The sequence below is a fragment of the Rhododendron vialii genome, chromosome 8a (genome assembly GCF_030253575.1).
Source record: "Rhododendron vialii isolate Sample 1 chromosome 8a, ASM3025357v1".
NCBI classification, from domain to species: Eukaryota; Viridiplantae; Streptophyta; class Magnoliopsida; order Ericales; family Ericaceae; genus Rhododendron; species Rhododendron vialii.
The window spans coordinates 22,619,140-22,638,724 of NC_080564.1; the positions used below are offsets into that span (position 1 = coordinate 22,619,140).

Sequence of the window (19,585 nt, forward strand, 5' to 3'; positions counted from 1 at the left end):
TCCCTCATCCAATAAAGAGCACAAATATGCAACTTCGGGGGCATCAAGAAAATCGACCTCGGCGGAAGTAAGTGCTAATTCCAACTCATCCTTGCAAACGAACTTATCAACATGGTCTTGAACGAGTGCATCGATCATGCTTACTCCGCATACATCCTCATCATCTCCCATTTGGCTCCGAATATGGAACATGTTAACTTGCATTTTCATGTTACCAAAACTCATATTAAGTCGACCATCCCGGCAATGAATCACAGCATCGAATGTTGCTAAAAATGGGCGCCCGAGAATAATTGGAATGGATGATTGAGCCGCCGGCACGGGGCACGTATCGAGAACCACAAAGTCAACCGGGTACACAAACTGATCAACTTGAACTAAGACATCCTCCACCATCCCTTTCGGAACTCGGATACTCCGATCCGCCAATTGTAAAGTCACCCGAGTCGGCTTCATTTCCCTTAAACCGAGCTGTTTATACACTGAGAACGGCAGGAGATTCACGAGTTTTCTCAACAACCTTACCCCTAATAATGATGGATATCGTAGGACACCCCGGATCGTTGTACTTGGGCGGAAGGGTCGATTGGAAGAGCGAGCTCACTTGCTCGGTCAAAAACACCTTCTTTTGCACTTGGAGCTGCCGTTTGTGAGTGCACAACTCCTTCAAAAAATTTGCGTAAGATGGAATCTGCTTAATAGCATCGAGCAAAGGAAGATTGACGGTCACATGCTTAAGAACATCATAGATATCAGTATTCAGATTTGGCTTAGCCGGCGTTTTTAGTCGGTTAGGATATGGTGCGGGCACAGTGAAAGCTGGCGGAACATTGCTCTCTTTTGCCTTTCCCTTCTCTTCTTCTGTTGGAGCTTGCTTGGGAGATTCCCCATCTGATAATGTTGGCTTTGATGGTGCAGGAAAAGGTAGCAAGATTGGCGCGACCGGCGGCTCCACTTGAGCATTATCAACCGTCTACCCACTTCTCAACGATATTATGGCTTTTGCTTGCTCGGGGAAAGTCACCGAAGAGCTTTGCGCAAAGTGCTGGCCTTGAGGGTTTGGTTGAGGTTGAGTAGGTAGTTTGCCTTTCTCTTGTTGCAATACCCCGATGGCCGTTGTTAATTTACCCACTTGATTACGGATGTCGTTCATAGCTTGAGCAGTTTGCTCGTTGGTGGTAGTTTGCATATGACAAAAAGCATTCATAGTATCCTCCAAAGAACGATGCGGAGGTGGTGCTTGATGTTGTGGAAATGAATTTTGCCCTTGGAATTGGCCCGATGGTATGAATCCTGGCGGGCCTTGGATTGCACGAAAACAGGGTGGACCATGAAGTTAAGGTTGCCTCCATGTTTGGTTCTGAGGGTGCGGAGGAGCTTGAGAAGTTGACGAATTTCCCATTTCATTCTGATTATTCCAACGGAAAGCCGGATTACACTGCAACCCCGGATTATAAGTATTGGAGTATGGATCCCATCGTTGATTCAGTGCACATACTTCTTCGGGGAGTTGATTATAGTGCTGTCGGAGGGTGGGGATGGTATGACAGTTGTCGGTCGAATGACCCGTAGTCTCACAAATGACGCACACTTCCTCCACTTGTCGAACCTCCTTTACTTCTTTAACCTGGGTCAAGTCTAACTTCATTTTATCCAACTTCAGTGATAACTCATCTAACCTTGTCTCAAGTCCATTATGCTCGCTTATCGAAAACTTGCCAGAACCGCCCGGACCTTGATTTCTCATTGCTTGATCGCCTGGATCAATGTATTGCCAAGTTTGGGCCATTTCTGCCAAGGCGTCCAAGAATTCCCATGCGGCATCGGGATCTTTCCCCATGAAATCTCCACTCCCCATAGTATCGAGAAGCTGCTTGGAATCCCTATCACAACCCAGATAGAAATAGTTAATCACTTGGTACATGGGAAAATTATGGTGTGGAACAGCGGCAAGTAGATCCTTATATCGCTCCCAAAACTTATAAAAGACCTCCCTCTCCTTTTGCTTAAAGTTCTGAATTTGGTCCATGAGAAGCTTAGTTCGGCTAACACGAAAGAACTTTATGGTGAACACGTCTTGCACTTCCCCCCATGTGAGCAAAGATCGAGGCTTCAAAGAATGGAACCACTGCTTAGCCTTGTCTTTGAGCGAGAAGGGAAATAACTTCAGGCGAGCTTGATCTAGCTGTCCCGGCCTGATCACGAAGGTGCTAACGATAGTCTCGAATTCCCGAATGTGAGCATAGGGATCCTCCAATTCACGCCCCCGAAACTCTGGTATAACCCGATGATACTCTGGCTTGAAAGCAAATGCATTGGCGGCAGTGCAAGTGGGAATGGCTATGGGGGAGACATGTGGACCTCTTTTTGGTGTTAAATAATCGCGCAAAGTACGAGCTGCCGGTTGATCTGCCATTGGCCTTAACGGAGGTGATAATTCACGAGATGCAGATCGATGTAGCCGATTCGATAAAGGGCTACGATAAATTGAGCATACAACCTGCACAGTCCAATTAAGCAGACTAGATGGGCTATGCTGCCGCCTCGTTCACAAACAGTCTTGTGGGGTTATGCCACCTCCACGGCTATATGTAAGCAATAAAAACAGTAAAAAGGCAATTGATGCTCAAATTAGCTTCGTTAAACCTCAAGTCGAATTGGTGGCTCAGTTAGAGGTATCTGCTAAGTTGAGTTCTATTTACTCAAAATGAAAAATAAACGGAGTACTTACAGTGGTTTGTCGATCCTCCAAATAAGCTAAAATAAGAAATCCCCGGCAACGGTGCCAAAAATGCTTCGCCTTCAAACCTCGCCTTCAAATATAAGGTTGAAAACCCCAAGTGTAGGGCTAGGTCGTCGGTAGCATAATAACCGGAAAGTCCAGGATCGTACCAGAGGGAATTTGAATATAACTTAATCGGATTGTAGGTTTTATATGGTGGATTGTGGCATTTAAGACGGCCAACTTGGTTTTGCTTTTAACGGTGGAAAGGCTAAAGCAACAATTTAGATACGAGCTTTATAAACTAAAAGAGGCAAGTCTAGGGATCGTCTAACCCTTGACTTAAGCCGTTACCGTTTCTCAATTATAACTCAGGCGAGAGTCACGATTGCATGCTCACGCCCGGAGGATTTAGCTTTAATGACTTCGTTTAACGAAAGATGTGATTAAACGGAGACGAACCAACTTGTTTTTAATATTTGTCGAACACATAGGAGGCCACGAGCCCTCGGTAAGCTTTTTGCCAAGACCGCTTGGCTAAACATCTTACCAAGGAGTTAACACCCCTTGTTTAGACCAAAGATGCAAGTTAAGCTCTATTCTGAAAATCATGGTTTTAAGCTCGAGGACTTGAGAACCAAGTAACCACCTAAGTACTTGGGAAAGATTACCCCAAGACTTGGCCTATCGACTACTCACATATAGCTAAAGCATAAAAGAAAGCATAAAAACGATACATGATTTTTAACCAATAAAAACAAAAACAAACTTGATATTATAAAGGATCCAAGTCATACGAACAACTTTAATTAACGAGAAATTAACAAACGAGAACAAACTTACTTGAGTTCTATGGAAATTACTCTTGAAAAGCTTAAAAGAACATTAATGGAGGAAAACACTAAAGTTAGTAATGGGCTAGCTCCCAAAAGAGAGAGATGAAGCCCCTATTTATACACAATGGGTTTCTCTCTCATCAAATATCTAAGAAACATACTATTAAAGGCAAGTATTCCATAAATGGAAGTTCAAAAATTAACAAAATATCTGGCCGAAAGCTCCCCGTATCGATACGGATTATGAAAAGTATCGATACCACATCGCTAAGCTGAAGAGACCAATTTCCCCGTAACGCGCCCGTATCGATACGGTTTATGGCCGTATCGATACAGAACTCTCTGCCTGCTCAATTAACCAACGCGTATCGATACGGCCCTTAATCCGTATCGATACGCAGAGCTTATCTTCAGAAAGGAAAGCTAGCCTCCAGAATTTGACACCCGACGACCACTGGCTTGCCCGACGCTTCTCGCTTTCGTTCTTTGGTCACTTTGGCACAAGTTCCACCGGGCGATGATACTTGAACTAACTTGGGGGTTGGCTTTGCAATCAAAATATTCCTTTTAAGGGCGTTTTGCCTGAAACACTTAACAAACTACCTTACGAGCAATATTGAATAAAAGTGACAAATAATAACTAAAAACACTTCTAACTAATGGACTTAAGCACCACGATCAAGCAATCTTATGTGCTTATCAACTGGAAAACCTACCTTCACCAACATTTCTCAATCTCTTAGAAGCCTAACAAAATAAACAATCAATTACTACATAAGTCATAGACATTAGTATCGTGAATTAACTACATAACTAATAGGCATTAGGCATTAGTATACCTGCTTCTGTTGTAGTTGGTTAACTGCCTTTCTTTTAGGAGCTCCCACATTTTCACTTGCAGTAGATGCAACAGGCCCAATTCCTCTGCCCCTTCCTCTGCCAACAGCTGCCATACTTCCACTTGCATCAGACCCAATTCCTTTACCCCTTTCTCTTCCTCTACCAGCAGCTGCCACATTTCCACTTGTATCAGTCCCAATTCCTTTACCTCTTCCTCTGCCAACAGTTGTCACACTTCGTCTTCCATTGCCCTTGTCAACTGCAACAGTCCCACTCCCAATTGTTGTTCCCCTTCCTCTGCCAGTTCCTCTTCCTCTTCCTTTACCAACAGTCCCACTTCCACTTCCACTTCCTGTTCCACTCTTCTTTGGTTTACCAGCTGGTGGCACACCAGAATACATTTATTTTTGTTTCCCATAGTACTTGCCCTTATGATTGACCCAATTCTCTGTTGGTGTTTTCAAGTCCTTCTATTATGGCCAAATGTCCCACATTGTCTGCACATGAGAGTAATATGATGCTTTCTAACCTTGTAAGGATTTTGGGGCTCAACCACTCCTTTTCTCCTTGCCTTCTTTGGCCTCCCAATTGGTGTTCTTATAGGTGGAGGCATTATGGGATCACATTCAGTGGTTGGCCACAAGCTTTTATCTGGTATTGGATAGATCCTCTGACTATAAGTCCTCATAAATGTCTTAGTTGAGTAACAATCATTTACATAATCCTCAGGTTGGGCCTTGTGAGATATGATAGCTGTACATCCATGAGTGCAAGGAATTCCATTTAGATCCCATCTCCTACAAGTACAACTGTGCTCCCCAATGTCAACCACATATACCTTGTCTGCACTTGTCACTTCAAACACTGATCCCCCTGAGTATATAACCTGCAGTCCTCTTGCATTAACCTTTTTCCTTTCAACATTCTTAGCAATACTTGGACACAACTTACCCTTAAACTTGCTACTGTAGTCAAGTCTGGCCACATATCTTACCATAAGTTGTCTCCTAATTGTGTCTACCAGTGTCACTATGGGCTTATCCCTTGCTTCAGATATCCATGTATTGAACCCCTCACTCATGTTGTTATCCATCCTGTTAACCATGGACCTAGGGTTGTTGTAAGCTCTAGCCCAAACCTCTGGAACCTCATTCAGTAGCCATTCATGTGCCTTTTTGTCGACATTCTTTATCTCTGCCATTTTTTCATTAAACTCTGGAATTGTGTAGGCAGAGGCTGCTCCCCAAAACATAGCTTTGTATTCTTTTCCTTTGTAGGTTTTGTTGAAATTGGCATACATATGCCTTAGACAAAATCTGTGCTCCACATTAGGCATGAGTTGCTTGAATGCTTCAATCAAACCCTGCAATAATCAATCACAAAGTTACAATCAATTTATGCAGTTAAAAATAAGGAATTTGTACAGTAAGAAATAAGGAAATTATGCAGTTACAATCAAGGAAAGAAGAATGAAGTTACAATTAGTGAGTAAAGTTACCTTTTGCCTATCAGACATGAAACACCATCCCCTCTCCTCAGGTCTTCCTATGATTGCCAACAGATTCTCTAAAAACCAAACCCAGCTATCTTTCAATTCAGCTTCCACAATGGCCATGCACAGAGGGTACATTTGGTTGTTGCCATCTCTAGTTGTTGCATGCATAAGTTGTCCACCATAAGGGCCTTTGAGGAAGCATGCATCTAAACCTATGAAAGGTCTGCAGCTAGCAAGGAACCCCTTAGCTTGAGCATCAAAGCAGATAAATAATCTTTGGAACACCACAGCTTGCTCATGCACAAGCCTGTCCACCTTCAAAAGGGCAGTTGACCCTGGGTTTTGCTTAACCAAAATCATACAGTAGTCTCTTAATCTCAAGTATTGTTCCTCATGATTCCCATGGATTACATTTAGAGCAGCTTTCTTGACTTTATAAGCCTTCTTGCTTGAGACATCTAGCATCCATTTCCTCCTAACATCGTTTTTAAGTGTCTTGACCTTTTTGTTTGGTTCATCAGTGAGCCCCTCCATGTATTTTTTGGCTATCCACTTAGATGTTGCATACTTGATGTATTTTCTGGTACAGCAATGGTTAGCACTCAATCTCTTAATCTGGAATGATTTCTCACCATGCACTGGGGATGCATGTAACCTAAAACCACACTTTTCTTGGCAAATAACAGTGACCCTACTAGATTCATTCTTTAAATATGTGTATTCACACCCTTCCCTAATGTGGAACTCTTTGAGGAGACCTCTGAATGCAGTCACATTAGGGAAAACCATAACCTCCACTAGCTTGGGGTTCTTTATATCCTTAGCCTCATCAAACTCAATGAATTTCTTCTTTCTTTTGTGCCCACCTTCCTCCTCCTCCTCATCGTTTGATAAACATCTTACGTCATCACTTTTATCACTAAGTTCTCCTTCCTCATTCATAATCTCAATGGCTGGTTCATTAATAACCACCACTCCAACTCCTTGTTCAACCTCTTCATCATCTTCCAGGTCATCCTCATCTGAGTCAATAAAGCCACTAAAACTGTCATCATCACTGTTATCTCCACTTTCATCACCATTGTCATCACCCCTGTCCCACACTTTATCAGACTCATCATCTTCATCAACTGGACCAGTTGGTATTATGCCTTGATCAAGTTCAGCTATGTCATCAGGGGCAACTAAGTCATCAAGGTCAATCAGGTCATCAATTTGTCCACTATGGTCAGCCTTAGTCAAACTAGATTCCTCTTCATCACTAGGTTTCTTGTGCTCCATCATAGGGTTATGGACATATACATCAATCACATTTGAGTTGTTGTCCTTGTGCATTGCAAACATATCTAACATAGTTTTATCAGAGGTTATAGCCACCAACCCATCATCCATAGTTTGAGTTGGAGCCTTTTGGTACATCTCACAGACATCAGGACACTCAAATTCCTTAAGTATAGACTTTAGGTCAAAGTAGGACAGCATGTTAGGGTCAATTGTAACTGGGACCACTTTCCCCCCAACATACTTTTTTGGGGGTCCCTTAGATATATAACCTCCATGGTAAAATACCAGATTAACTACTGGAAAATCCATTTGAAATCTGAAAAGCAAAACCAAAAAAGAACAGAAACAATGGTCAATTATTGCCTTTGTTTGGACAAAGACAGACATGGAGGACCAAACGACTTCAATTAATGCATAATGGGGGGGACCAGTTACAGAGAAATGCTTTAAAGGGCCATACCAAACACAAAACAACAAAAGCCCCAATTTTTAAAACATCCAAGTCAACGACATAATACAATAAACAACAGATTCCAACAAAACCCACATGCAATGCAGTTCGAGCTAGGATTCCACCCAAAAAAGAACATTCTTTATCAGTACAAAACAATTTTCAACCAAAAAAGAATAGAAAAATCAGTACAGAACAGATTCCAACCAAATAACAACAGAAAAATCAGTAAACAACAGATTCCAACTAAAAAATAACAGATTCCAACCAAAAATGAAAAGAAACAATGATATAATATGTACGTATACATCTATATTTGCGCCACCCACACAATAATACGATCTAGGGTTTTTAACGTATAAAACATAGCTTGGAAACTAGGGTTGGATACGATGTGGAAAAATCAGTATAGAAGTTCCAAAGCTTGATCTTCTTCGATGTGGAAACTAGAGTCTTCAGCAATCAGAATGCATGTTCAAGATTGGAGAGGAAGAGAGAGAGTGTCGCCATGATCAAGTCAATTGCAGAGGAAAGGAAAAAGTGAAGTCTGCATTAGGGTTAATTAAGAAAGGGTACATTTGTCATTTCATTCCTTCCGTTAACGTCGTTTCTTGTTTTCTCGTTTTAAATATATGAGGGGGTAAGTATGGTCGTTTTTAAACGTTAGGGGGTGTTCGTGTCCAAACCGTATAGAAGAGGGGGTCTCCGTGTAATTTCACCTCTTTTTTTTTTATAAGCAAACAATAAAAATTTATTAAAAAACTTGACAAAGGGTACATCGAGGGAAGGCCATTTATATACTTCAAAGATTGAAGTCCATAAAAAACTTAGGAAAGAGAAAAGAAAAATACGAAAATTACATTCAATGATAATTGAATAAGTCCGAAAACAAAAGGCCCTCCAATTCCCATTATCAAAGGTTTGTCTTTCCACCAAAACTTCAATTATATGTCTTAGAAGTTATAATTTATATATGTATTAATTTCCTAGTCAAAGGTTCATGTTTCACCAATAAATTGGACTCAAGCCATCTTCAATAATTTATCCTCAATCTCCTCCTATGATTTGAAGTCTTTTGACAATGTCTAATCCAAATAATCAATATGAATATCACCTAAATGTGAGTGTTGGCCAACTCAACAGAACCAGTGATCTCATGCCACTAGGAGGGTGGGGTGCGCGCAACCTCACATATATATTGAAGGTCTCTGTCCTCATATTAACCTCTATAATTTGTGTTCTTGTTGATACTTTTTTGGTCTTGAAATATAATAGTTTTCTTAAAATTTGGTTTGTAGGTCAAGTGCATTATGTGCAACCGCAGTTCTAATGTCGAGGTGAAGTTGGAAGCTTACCAATGGGCTCGGGTGACGATGCCTTCCGCCGGCTCAACGATGTTTGTTATTAGCATACATAAACATACACAAAACTTTTTATAAGGGCGCCCTTACCGTATTACGGTAAGGACGTCCCTTTCCCGACTAATTTGCGATGATCCGAGCCGCTCAATGTGTTCAGAATGTGATTTTAAGGGTACCCGCGATAAATTAGCAAAAAAAAAGACCGGAAAGGGCTTGATCCGAGCAATTTTTGTTTGTATTTTATCGAACGGTTCAAATAAAAACTGCTCAAATCAAGCCTTTCCCGGTCTTTTTTTTGCTGAATTCTTGCGAGTACCCTTAAAATCACATTCTGAACACATTGAGCGGCTCAGATCATCGAAATATGGTCAGGAAATGGGAGAAAAGGGAAAGCCTTTACCGTAATACGGCAAGGGCGCCCTTATAAGAAGCGGACTGCATAAACATATACCTACAACTTTATTTTTTTTGTGTGTATTTTATATGTGTGTGTGTGTTTTTTCCTATCTTAAAGCAATCATTATTGTCGTCTATCTAGTGCTCTCACTGTGTAAACAAAAGTATCATCAGATTTGACATTATAGATGATGACCTAACTATTGATGACGAAGATGAGGAATGATTACCAAAGGAAGGGACTATAGAGAAGATTTGTGGGTTTAGACTCTATTAAGTGGGAGACCTGAGAGAATTATTTATTTGTTTTTGTATAATCGTCGAGAAAAAGAGAGATAAGAGCAATTGTGTCCTTTTTCAACTAAAAAAAAACCACAAAACAGATATGAAGATGGTCAGAAATCATGACAAGGATAAATACTATTTTATTTCCTTACCGCTGTATAGAGAGAGATTTCCCATATTTTTTCCTTGGCTACAAACCTGCAATGCCCTGGACTTTGGAAAGTCCCCGCCAAATTGGGATTCTGCTATAAAGACAGACAATCAGAATTAGTTTGAGTGGAAACAGCAACAGCAGTAGCAATGGGGGAGAGAGAGAGAGAGAGAGAGAAATCCAAGTACGAAGCCTGTCAGGCGAATCAACCATCGTCTCTATTTCGCCCTACAATTCAGTCCGAGACCTCAAGCTCCTCCTCCGTCGAACCTTCCCTCCCGCTTCTAGTTCCCCCTATTTTCATCTCTTCCTTAAGGCATCTCTCTCTCTCTCTCTCTCTCTCTCTCCGTGTATGTGTGTGTGTGTGCGTGTGTGTCTATATTCGTACACACCCCATATATGTATATCATCTGTGCAGAATGGAGGAATTTGTTGTCCAACCGAGTAATTGGTTGCCGATAAAAAAAACCCTGAGTAGTTGGTTATTCTGTCTGGGTTTAAAAATTATTTTAGATAATGCGTTTAAGCTTGAATTGTGTTATTTAATTCGTCTCAAGATGCCTGTTTGAGCAGCGTGATTTTTTTTCTCATTGTATATGTAACGGGGTTGTGGTTGGTTCAAGTTTGGGTTTTAAACCTAACGAGCTTCAACAATAAATTCAAGTTTGGGTTGTTTATGTTTTAGGTTGTTCCACATTGGTTAATTATAACCTCCAAAATTAGTATATGTCTATACGAGCTTGGGTGGCTTCTCCACCCATTGCTAATTGCTAATTGGTTTTGAGTTGAATGCTTGAACATGATATATGAGCTCGGCTTTGGAGGCTTTTGGACGGGCCTCTCTTGATTGATTGCCCCATTATTTGTGCCTTAAGTGAACCTTGTTTCATTGTTCATTGTGATCCCTATGTTATGGATCCATTGTTTACCTCTCCACGTGTTGGGGAGTTGTAGAGCTTGTTCTACATTGGTTAATTATAACTTTCAAAAATAGTGTATGAGCTTGGGCGGCCTCTTCACTCATTACCAATTGGTTTTGAGTTATATTAACCACTTGATCTTGAGTGAATTTTTTATGGCCTGAACATTGTCAAGCTTTCCTGTTTGTTGCTTTCATCTCATTTTTTCACCTTGCTCTTTTGCTAGGGTATTATCTCAGCTTATTGATTGTCGGGGATTTTCGTTTTAGGTTAGATCCTCAAATCCGTCTTGTTTTTGGTAATCATCATTGCTGAAGATTTCTATGTTGCTTTTGCAATTGGTTCCATTGATTCTCTTGTCTGATTCTGGTTATTATTGCCTGCTACATTCTGTACTATGGTGGAAAATGTCTTTTGCTGTTTCCTAAAGTTGATTCTGTTATCTTATTCTGGTTCTTGTTGTCTGTTACACTTTACATGTCCTTTTGTTTTTTCGCAGTCCTAATTGGAGAAGTTTTTATCGTTTTTGTTGATTCTTTTGTCTTTTTCTGTTTCTTACTATCTGCTAAATCTTGTACTAGGGTGTAAAATTAGGTTTGCAGAGCAAGATAAGTTGCCACTCAATTGAGTCAGGAGAATTCATGGTTCTGGTTCCTTATATGAAGAAGGATCAGCAACAAACCCAGCTGCATAATAAAGCTTCTGCTAACTTGAAAGGCAAAAATGAATTTTCAACATCAAAAGCCTCTGGTTCGGTGAGGTCTGATATGATGCAAGACCTTTCTTTCCTACGCAACATACCCAGAGAGGAAAATCTATGTAGTGTTGTGTCCAACAGCATTCATTCTGCAGATAGAAATGAAGTGAGTGGGGGATCCTATATTAATACGTCTTCAGAACCCAAGGTGAAGAAAAGGTTCCATAGTCATAGACAGGAAGGTCACATAGATGACCTCGTAATCAGTATACTGGCGTCATCTGAAAACAGTCAGCTTGATCAACACAATTGCAAAAGATTTATGCAGCTTTTGGAATCAGTGAATTGTCTATCCAATCCGCATTCTGGCGACTGCGTGGTAAAAGAAGCACGTTTACAAGGCAATGGCAAGAACCCATCTGAAAATGAGAATGATTTGTGCCTCTGCCCCTCTTGGCTAAAGAGAATAATGAAGGCATTTTATTTCTTGAACGTTTATTCTGCCTATCTTCATATGCGACAGGAAATAGTCACCTTAACCTGTTTGAATGAATCACTGGACCAACTTGATAAATTAGGGCTTGAAGTTGGCATTGCTGATCTAGAGATTCTTTCTAATCTTTGTCCTAAGGTAAATTAGTTGAATTTCCAAAGTTAACCATCTGCTACGGTTTCTTAGGGAAAAAAGTTGAAATGCAATGATAGTTTCCAGCCTTGGTATTTTGACTTCTGTCATGATCTCTTGGTTTGATGTTGAATTTCAAGAGTGTCCATTTCATAGCCATGATAATGTACACCAATTAAATGTTGGTGTACAGTGTACACCCACCAGGTAACCCTGTTTGTTTGAGCCCCCTTTTGTGCATGGCTGTTTGCACTATTCACATGTTTTTACTGGCAAGGTGTCAAGTCGGTCATTGTTAGTTATATGTGATATGAAAGATGAAAGGCATCGAGAAATGCGTTCACCATGTCTCGTATGATATCCATCATCAAGTCCAATAAGTGTGTATGATGGTTTTATAGATGCACTGGTCTCTAAGAGCAGTATAAAAATTTTATTGGTTGCATTGGCGTTTTCATTGTGGGTGCACGCCTTTTGCTAATGTAATTTACACAATTCAAGTTCACATTCTCCACTCCATTTCTGCTCTCCTTGATGATCTAATATATGGATTATTGGTTACTCACCAAGACCATAGTACTGATTATGGGACTCAACTTTCTGCGCCATAAAATCTGCATTGTAAATGGCAATTCCTACTAGTTGATGATCTTGAGTTGTGACCACCATTTTTCTTGGAGTATACCTTCTATTTTCCTTATTGTCTTGCGATCTTCAGCACATTTTTTTATGTCCTTTACAGGTTGTACGCTTTGTTTACGACAAAGCAGGTGATGATGTGCTCGATGCCCTTGTTATTCTCAATTTGCCAGTAGAACAGAGACATCCAGTTGAAGGTACATCTAGTACAAGTATGAGCGGTGACATCTTAACTTTCATCTCCACTTTCGAAGTTGATTATGATTGCTAGATTTGCAAATAGTTAATGCATTGGCTTTATATTGATTTCAGCAGTTCAAAAATGTTTGCCTATGGCAAAGTTTGTCCAGGCTATGCAGAAAAGGGAAGGGTCATTCAAAACGGTTCTATGCAATGCTGTTAAATTGTATATGGTATGGTCACTACTCACTAGTTTTCAACTTCTCTTGCGGTTTGGAAATTTAGCAGGATAGCAGTTCTTCGCACAGGGACAGAAGCAGGGATTCAAGTTTGGGTGGGCAAATATTCAATAGAGTTTTGTAACTTTTGGAGAGATGAATTTTTACTACTACAAATTGTAAAAATGCTTTTAAAAAGATTGTCATAAATATTTTTGATGAACCTGTTCAATTTCTAAGATATGATCATCTACAACTATAAATGCATACAATCTTGTGCATCCCTATCCATCTTGAAATGAAAAATAATATTACAAAAAATAAAGTGTTGCTAAAAATAATAATGTTTTTAGAAAACCTCTTGGTTGGGTGGGTGTTGGATTTTTCAAAACGATGTTCAATGGGTAAACTTACATAATTTTTGAAGTTTTTGAAAAACAAGCTACTACTATAATCCTAGTAAATATTTGGAACGTTGGTGGGGCGGTCGCCCGACTCATCCGCCCCTCAATCCGTCCTTGTCTTCGCATCCATGCATGGTTCTCCAGGTGCATGAAGTTAGAATCAAACTCTTGGGTACATCCAAGAGGAGTGTGTGTTGTAGGGGATTATTCCCCCTTGATATGTAAGTGCAGTGTGTGCACTGTGGTGTGTGGGCTGAGACAGAGAGAGGGTGAGCGAGAGTGTGAGCTGGTTGAGGCTCCTCCAACGGGGGGGAGCAGGGCTCCTCAGAGATGCCCGGAGAGACTGTCAAAGAGCCACCGGAGTGAGGGAGAGAGAGAGGAGTGATGGCAGCCGGGGAGGTTTTTTCATGTAAATTGTATTTGTTTTGTGAATAATACAATTACGGAGTTTTTCCTCAAATATCTCTCATTTGTGCTTGGTTTGTTTACGTGCTTGTGCTTGGGGTGCGGATTTGGGGGTTGGGGTCTCGACCCAACAGTTGTGTCAGAGCTGCGGTTGCAGATTGGGAGGTCACCGGAGAAGCACAACACTTTTCGAAAAAGCATGGAGCACCTCTCTTGCTAGGTTCTCGGTTGAGCCGTCTGAAAACTCAATCGGACTAGTAAGGCTTGTGCACCTCATTGAGACGAGTCTATAGGAGGTGACGGGGTCGAGTTTCGTCACCGGATGAAGGCTCGGGAGCCATTCGATCACAGCAGGCGGAGGCGGCGACGGCGGAGAGGCTGTTTTGAAAAGCCCGAGGTCGTGGATGATTGAAGACGAGTTTTGAGCAATGGGTTGTATTCACCTCGAGGAGACGATCACGGATTGGGGTAGCATGTCGCCGGAGGAGCTCGGAGGTGGCGGCAATGGCCAGTCGAAGGCAGCGGCGAGGCGACGAGGTACGTTTTTGAAAAGCCCGTACTCATAGTTACTTGGATTGAAGTTTGGAGCACAGGGTTAGATGCGTCTTGAAGAGACGATCTCGAGGGTGCTTGGAATGTCGCCGGAGGACACCGGAAATGGCCTCACGTGCCGGCCAAAGGTGGCGCGTGCGGGGCGAGTGAGATCTAGTCTCACGTGTGTGCTGCACACGCTGGGAGCTTAGACGGAAAAAAGAGAGAGTAGAAAGCATGCGTGAAGGGTCTGTGGGCACGCGTAAGAGGTTTTGGATAAAGAGAATGGAAAATTATCCCATGTTGCAAGTTCCCTTGGAGTAGGCCACGTCATTGTGTCAAAGTACAGTCCACACAGGTTAGATTTGTTTTCGCGATTTCGGAGCCGATACTACTCTGTTTTTTGCTTATGAGTAGTCAATTTTGACTATCTCAACATTCCGGATCCAACCGTGCGCTCCATTTTCTGATTGGAGGCTCCTAGGTACGTGCGATTGCGCTAGTTGAGCAGGAATCAGGTGTTTGAAGGCTGGTTTAGGGTTGGAAAATGGTTTGGAAGCAGCGAGTAGGGGTGTGCACGGGTCAGACGGGTCGGGTATTGAATTTTTGGGCCCCGAACCCGAACTGAAGGACTGGGGGTAACCGTCCGCGTGCCCGATTTTTCTAGTCGGGCCTAGTCGGGCCGGGTTTTGATTGGGTCGGGCGGGTCCGACCAAAACCGAAGTAAAACTATATGAATTCGTTGCCTTTTTTGTCGGGTTTGGTCGAGTCGGGTCGGGTAAGAAAAAACAGCACCCCAAGCCCCGAACCGAAAACTTATTTTTTTGAAAAAATGTACCCGTACCCAACCAAACCACATGTTCGGCCCCGCCCGAAACCCTTCGAGTCGGGTCGGGTCGGGTCCGTCGGGGCTCGTTTTTTTGCATACCCCTAGCAGCGAGGATGTTCTGTGGCGATCTGTTATGAGCTAGCAAGCAAGGAGACTTTACATTCGAGCTTAGTATCCCGGTTGGGGTGTTGGATTGCTCGTCTGGTAATTGACACAGGCGCTTGCTATAAGTAATAGTTCGGTTTGGAGATGCTGGGAAGCCAGGAATTGGAACGGGAATGGATGAGTGGCAGAGAAAAGATCCGGAAAGAGCTGATGGTGGGTGGCAAGAGGCTCGGGAAAGTGGCGGAAAAGGACGATTGATAGAGCAGACTTGTAGGGATCAGAGGTTGATCAGGGCAAACATGCGCGGAGCTAGTGAGCAAGGAGACACTCACTTGAGTATTGTATCCCGGTTGGGGGTGCAGATGAGCTTGGGTTGGCAGTGACACAGATGCTCACTATAGCGATGGTTTGCGGATATGATTGATGATGATCGGAGGCAGTCTAGTTCAATCGGAAGACCTATCATCGGGAGTTGCAGTTGTGATTTGGGATGCATGAGGAGAATGATAAGATCATGGATTATGTTTTGTGATTAGGCACGGGTGTTCGAGATCAGACACAGCTACCGAGCACATCAAGGATACATTTAGGGGAATGACACAGGCGCTGTGAACGGATGGTGGTGGCAGTAGAAGCGGTGCTACTTCAATGATTGATCCGGTGAATAGGTAAGTCCCTGATGACTAAACGTTTACGCGGTGAGGGGGTGTGAGGCACTCCGGTTGAGGGGGTGTAGGTTTAGCCACGACAAATCTAGTCTTGCAAGGAGACACTCGGTCAGTTGGTATATACACTTCCAGTGCTAGGGTGGTGAGACTTCTGATGGTTAGTAGTGACACAGGCGCTTGGCTAGATTAGAGTGGTTGAACGGATCAACAATTGTCCCACTTGGGTGTAGGGGGTGATTCTTGGGTACACCCAAGAGAAGTGTGTGTTGTAGGGGATTATTCCCCCTTGATATGTAAGTGCAGTGTGTGCACTGTGGTGTGTGGGCTGAGACAGAGAGAGGGTGAGGGAGAGTGTGAGCCGGTTGAGGCTCCCCTAACGGGGGGAGCGGGGCTCCTCGAAGATGCCCGGAGAGACTGTCAGAGAGCCACTGGAGTGAGGGAAAGAGAGAGGAGTGATGGCAGCTGGGTTGTGGCGTTCCGGGAAGGTTTTTTCATGTAAATTGTATTTGTTTTGTGAATAATACAATTACGAAGTTTTTCCTCGGATATCTCTCGTTTGTGCTTGGCTTGTTTATGTGCTTGTGCTTGGGGTGCAGATTTGGGGGTCGGGGTCTCGACCCAACAAATTTTGAAGTTTTTGAGAAACAAGCTACTCCTATAATCCTAGTAAATATTTGGAACGTTGGTAGGGTGGTCGCCTGACTCATCCGCCCCTCAATCCGTCCTTGTCTTCGCATCCTTCTGATGCATGGTTCTCTAGGTGCATGAAGTTAGAATCGAACATACAAAGCCTTTAAGATTTTTTATATTTAAGATGGAGTGCAGGGGGCAGAACACTTATACTTGTTTTATCTTCTTTTTTCTTTGTTGTTTCTGTTTCTATTTTTTTTTTTTTGATTTTAAGATGGAGTGCAGGAGGAATGAAAATGATCTTATCAAAGACAGTAAAAAGCGAAAGTTAATGGAAAAAGCTAGATAATTTTCTCTGTGAAGTTACTGACTTTGGCATCATCTGTGTGTGTGTGTGTGTGTGTGTGTGTGTGTGTGTTTTGTGCTGGTGTGCAATTTCTTTTCTTTTTTTTATTGGATAAGTTGCTGGCATGCCTGTACAGGTAACCACTTGCCCGCAAAGCTTAATTTTTCCAGTATGTATCATGTAGTACATATTGCATTTATCAATGTGTTTCTATGATACAAGTACACTTTATATTCTGCTTTCTGTTTGAAGCTTAACTGCAATAATCCACATTAAGCCTTCATATTTTTGTTGAACTCAAAAATTAACTTCAGGTTAAAATCTTTACCAAAACTGAAAAATAACATGCAGTCTTGTTGATTTGTATTTTAATCCATTCCAGGTTGAGAAAATAAAATTGAACAAGCTGCAAGTATGGTTAAACATTACACTTCTGTATTCTGAAATGCAGAAATTACTAATTGTGCTTGTAAACTTAAATTGAACTTATCTATCATATCATTTCCAACGGATGAGTTAGCTAATTTACGCCATATGTAATGGGACGTGCTTGTAAAGTTATATTTAATTTGTGCCCGTCAATAAGAGTACTGTTGTTTATGGGCCTGATATTTGAGGTTGGACCTAAGTAGATTTTTGATATGAAAATTATGGCAATTTAGGTCTGTTTTTTAGCCTATTGTTATGGTCCATGTGTAAATGGGGGATTAACTTTTGACAGGAAAATTGGGGGCCCAGGCGGCTGCCTTATCGGCCTATGCCCAGGGCTAGCCTTGATTGATTGAGGGTTGGTGAGCTAGTGTCAACATCATGAGACACACGTTGACTCTTCATCTATTTTAGCTTTCATGTTACCAAATGAAACTCAAGTTTCTTCTCCTTCATGTGTCAGTTTTTGTTCTAATGAGAGACAATTGTTTGGAGAAAAAAGTTGGAAAGCGATGACACAAGATACTAATTACTCATGTTGTGCTCTGGAATCACTTAAACTTAATTGGTTTGTTACCCCTATCCTGTTACATGAAAAGGAAATTTATCACTATTTTGCTAAAATGGGACTGCAAAGAAATATAGGTACTCTGGATTATGGAATGTTATTATCTTTATGTTTCTGTAAGATCACAAATTATAAATTGTTCGCATAATTTTTTATGAGATTTCTACCATTTATATGTCATTTAAATGTTGATGGACTTGCTCACCTTCAACTGAGCTTCCAACATGCCCTCTGATAACAGAACATATAGTAAAGATATCCATGACCGCAAATACTCAGTGATTCCTGTGCTTGAGTGGAAAAAAAAAAAAAAAGAGTTAGGCTCCGTTTGTTTCGATGTAAAATGTTTTCCATGTAAAATATTTTTTCATAAAACAAAGGTAAAACTTTTATTTTCCGGTGTTCGGTTGGCACATGAAAAATATTTTCAGTAATTGACAAAATAGTGTAGAGAGAGAAAGAGAGGCTTAATGGTGGAGAGAGAGAGAGAGAGAGAGAGAGAGAGAGAGAGAGAGAGAGAATTGAATGTGGATCAGGACTGACGATTGAGAAAACTGAGTGGTGAGAATTGCAGCAGAAGACAATGGGTTCATTTCGGAAAATAACTTACAAAAGATTTAAGGGTAAGTCATTTTCATCTAATTAATGGAAAATGTTTTTCTCATTTTTTATACCACCAAACACCGGAAAATAGGTAAAACATTTTACCGGAAAACATTTTACGCCCAAACAAACAGAGCCTTAGTGTAAAATGTTTTCATGCCTTATTCCCCTTCTCTCGTTTACTGTTGCAACATATGAGTTCACTTACTACAAGCCCATGATTATACGTTCATTCCATCCCAGACCAGCCTTTTTGCTTTGGTTTCGTAAAACGCTGACTAGGCTTTACAAGTTGGTTCCCAACACATGCCCTGAGCTGTCAGCTTCCTTCTTGATATCACAGAGGCATGTCTAATATTTTTGGTCACCTCTATTGAGCAAGTTTGTTGTAATGTTTTGTCTCCATTTTGTTTGGGTACTCCATATTTCTTAACAGATTTATTGCTGTAAAGCTTACTGTTCCGGTGGCTTATTTATTTCTTTCAACAGAAGGAGGGATAGGCTCAATGTGTCTCTCTGTTTATATTTTTCTATTTGCTTACTTCCATCTTTCTTTTTACTTTTATGTGTTTCGGTTTGGCTGTGCAGGAATAACTGCACTTTATTTTTTAAAATGAGATTCCTGGCGGTTTATTTTGTGTTCCAGATTTATTTTATTGGTATTTTGCAGTTCAATAACGAGATATGTTATGCAGTGTAAAAAGGGAGATGAGATGGTGCAATTCCTTTCCTTGGCGGATCTACTCATGTTTGTGACAGGAGGTGGTACAGGGGAAAGTGCAAGTGAAGCGAAACGGCCAAGGAGAAGCAAGTCTATAGCTTCAAGTTCTCGTTCATTTGAAGCACGATGTCATGTAGGTATTTTTTTTATTGTTTTATTATTGAGCACATCCCAGGATGTTTCTAACATATGCTGCTGCAAATCTGTTTGCAAATTAAGAATGTAAGGGAAAGCAAGAAATACGTA

General features: G+C 41.4%; 2 protein-coding genes and 1 long non-coding RNA gene across 3 annotated transcripts in view; 2 read left to right on the top strand and 1 right to left on the bottom strand.

Moving 5' to 3' along the window:
• Positions 1-4,846: 4,846 nt before the first annotated feature.
• Positions 4,847-7,285, bottom strand: LOC131298654 (uncharacterized). Its single transcript, XM_058324130.1, has 2 exons — positions 5,897-7,285; positions 4,847-5,761 (listed from the first exon to the last, which is right to left on the bottom strand). The coding sequence occupies exons 1-2, from the start codon at positions 7,283-7,285 to the stop codon at positions 4,859-4,861; spliced, it is 2,292 nt and encodes a 763-aa protein (XP_058180113.1). The 3' UTR covers positions 4,847-4,858.
• A 2,650-nt stretch (positions 7,286-9,935) lies between these two features.
• LOC131335514 (uncharacterized) overlaps positions 9,936-19,585 on the top strand; it is a 28,919-nt gene continuing 19,269 nt past the window's right edge. Inside the window, exons 1-5 of the mRNA XM_058370908.1 lie at positions 9,936-10,137; positions 11,323-12,069; positions 12,806-12,899; positions 13,015-13,115; positions 19,314-19,472. Of these exons, the coding sequence (XP_058226891.1) occupies positions 11,383-12,069; positions 12,806-12,899; positions 13,015-13,115; positions 19,314-19,472 (1,041 nt within the window). The 5' untranslated portion in view covers positions 9,936-10,137; positions 11,323-11,382. The remainder of the gene's footprint in view (positions 10,138-11,322; positions 12,070-12,805; positions 12,900-13,014; positions 13,116-19,313; positions 19,473-19,585) is intronic.
• Positions 13,122-16,471, top strand: LOC131335515 (uncharacterized). Its single transcript, XR_009202538.1, has 2 exons — positions 13,122-14,990; positions 15,378-16,471. It is a non-coding gene; the product is annotated as an uncharacterized LOC131335515 (long non-coding RNA).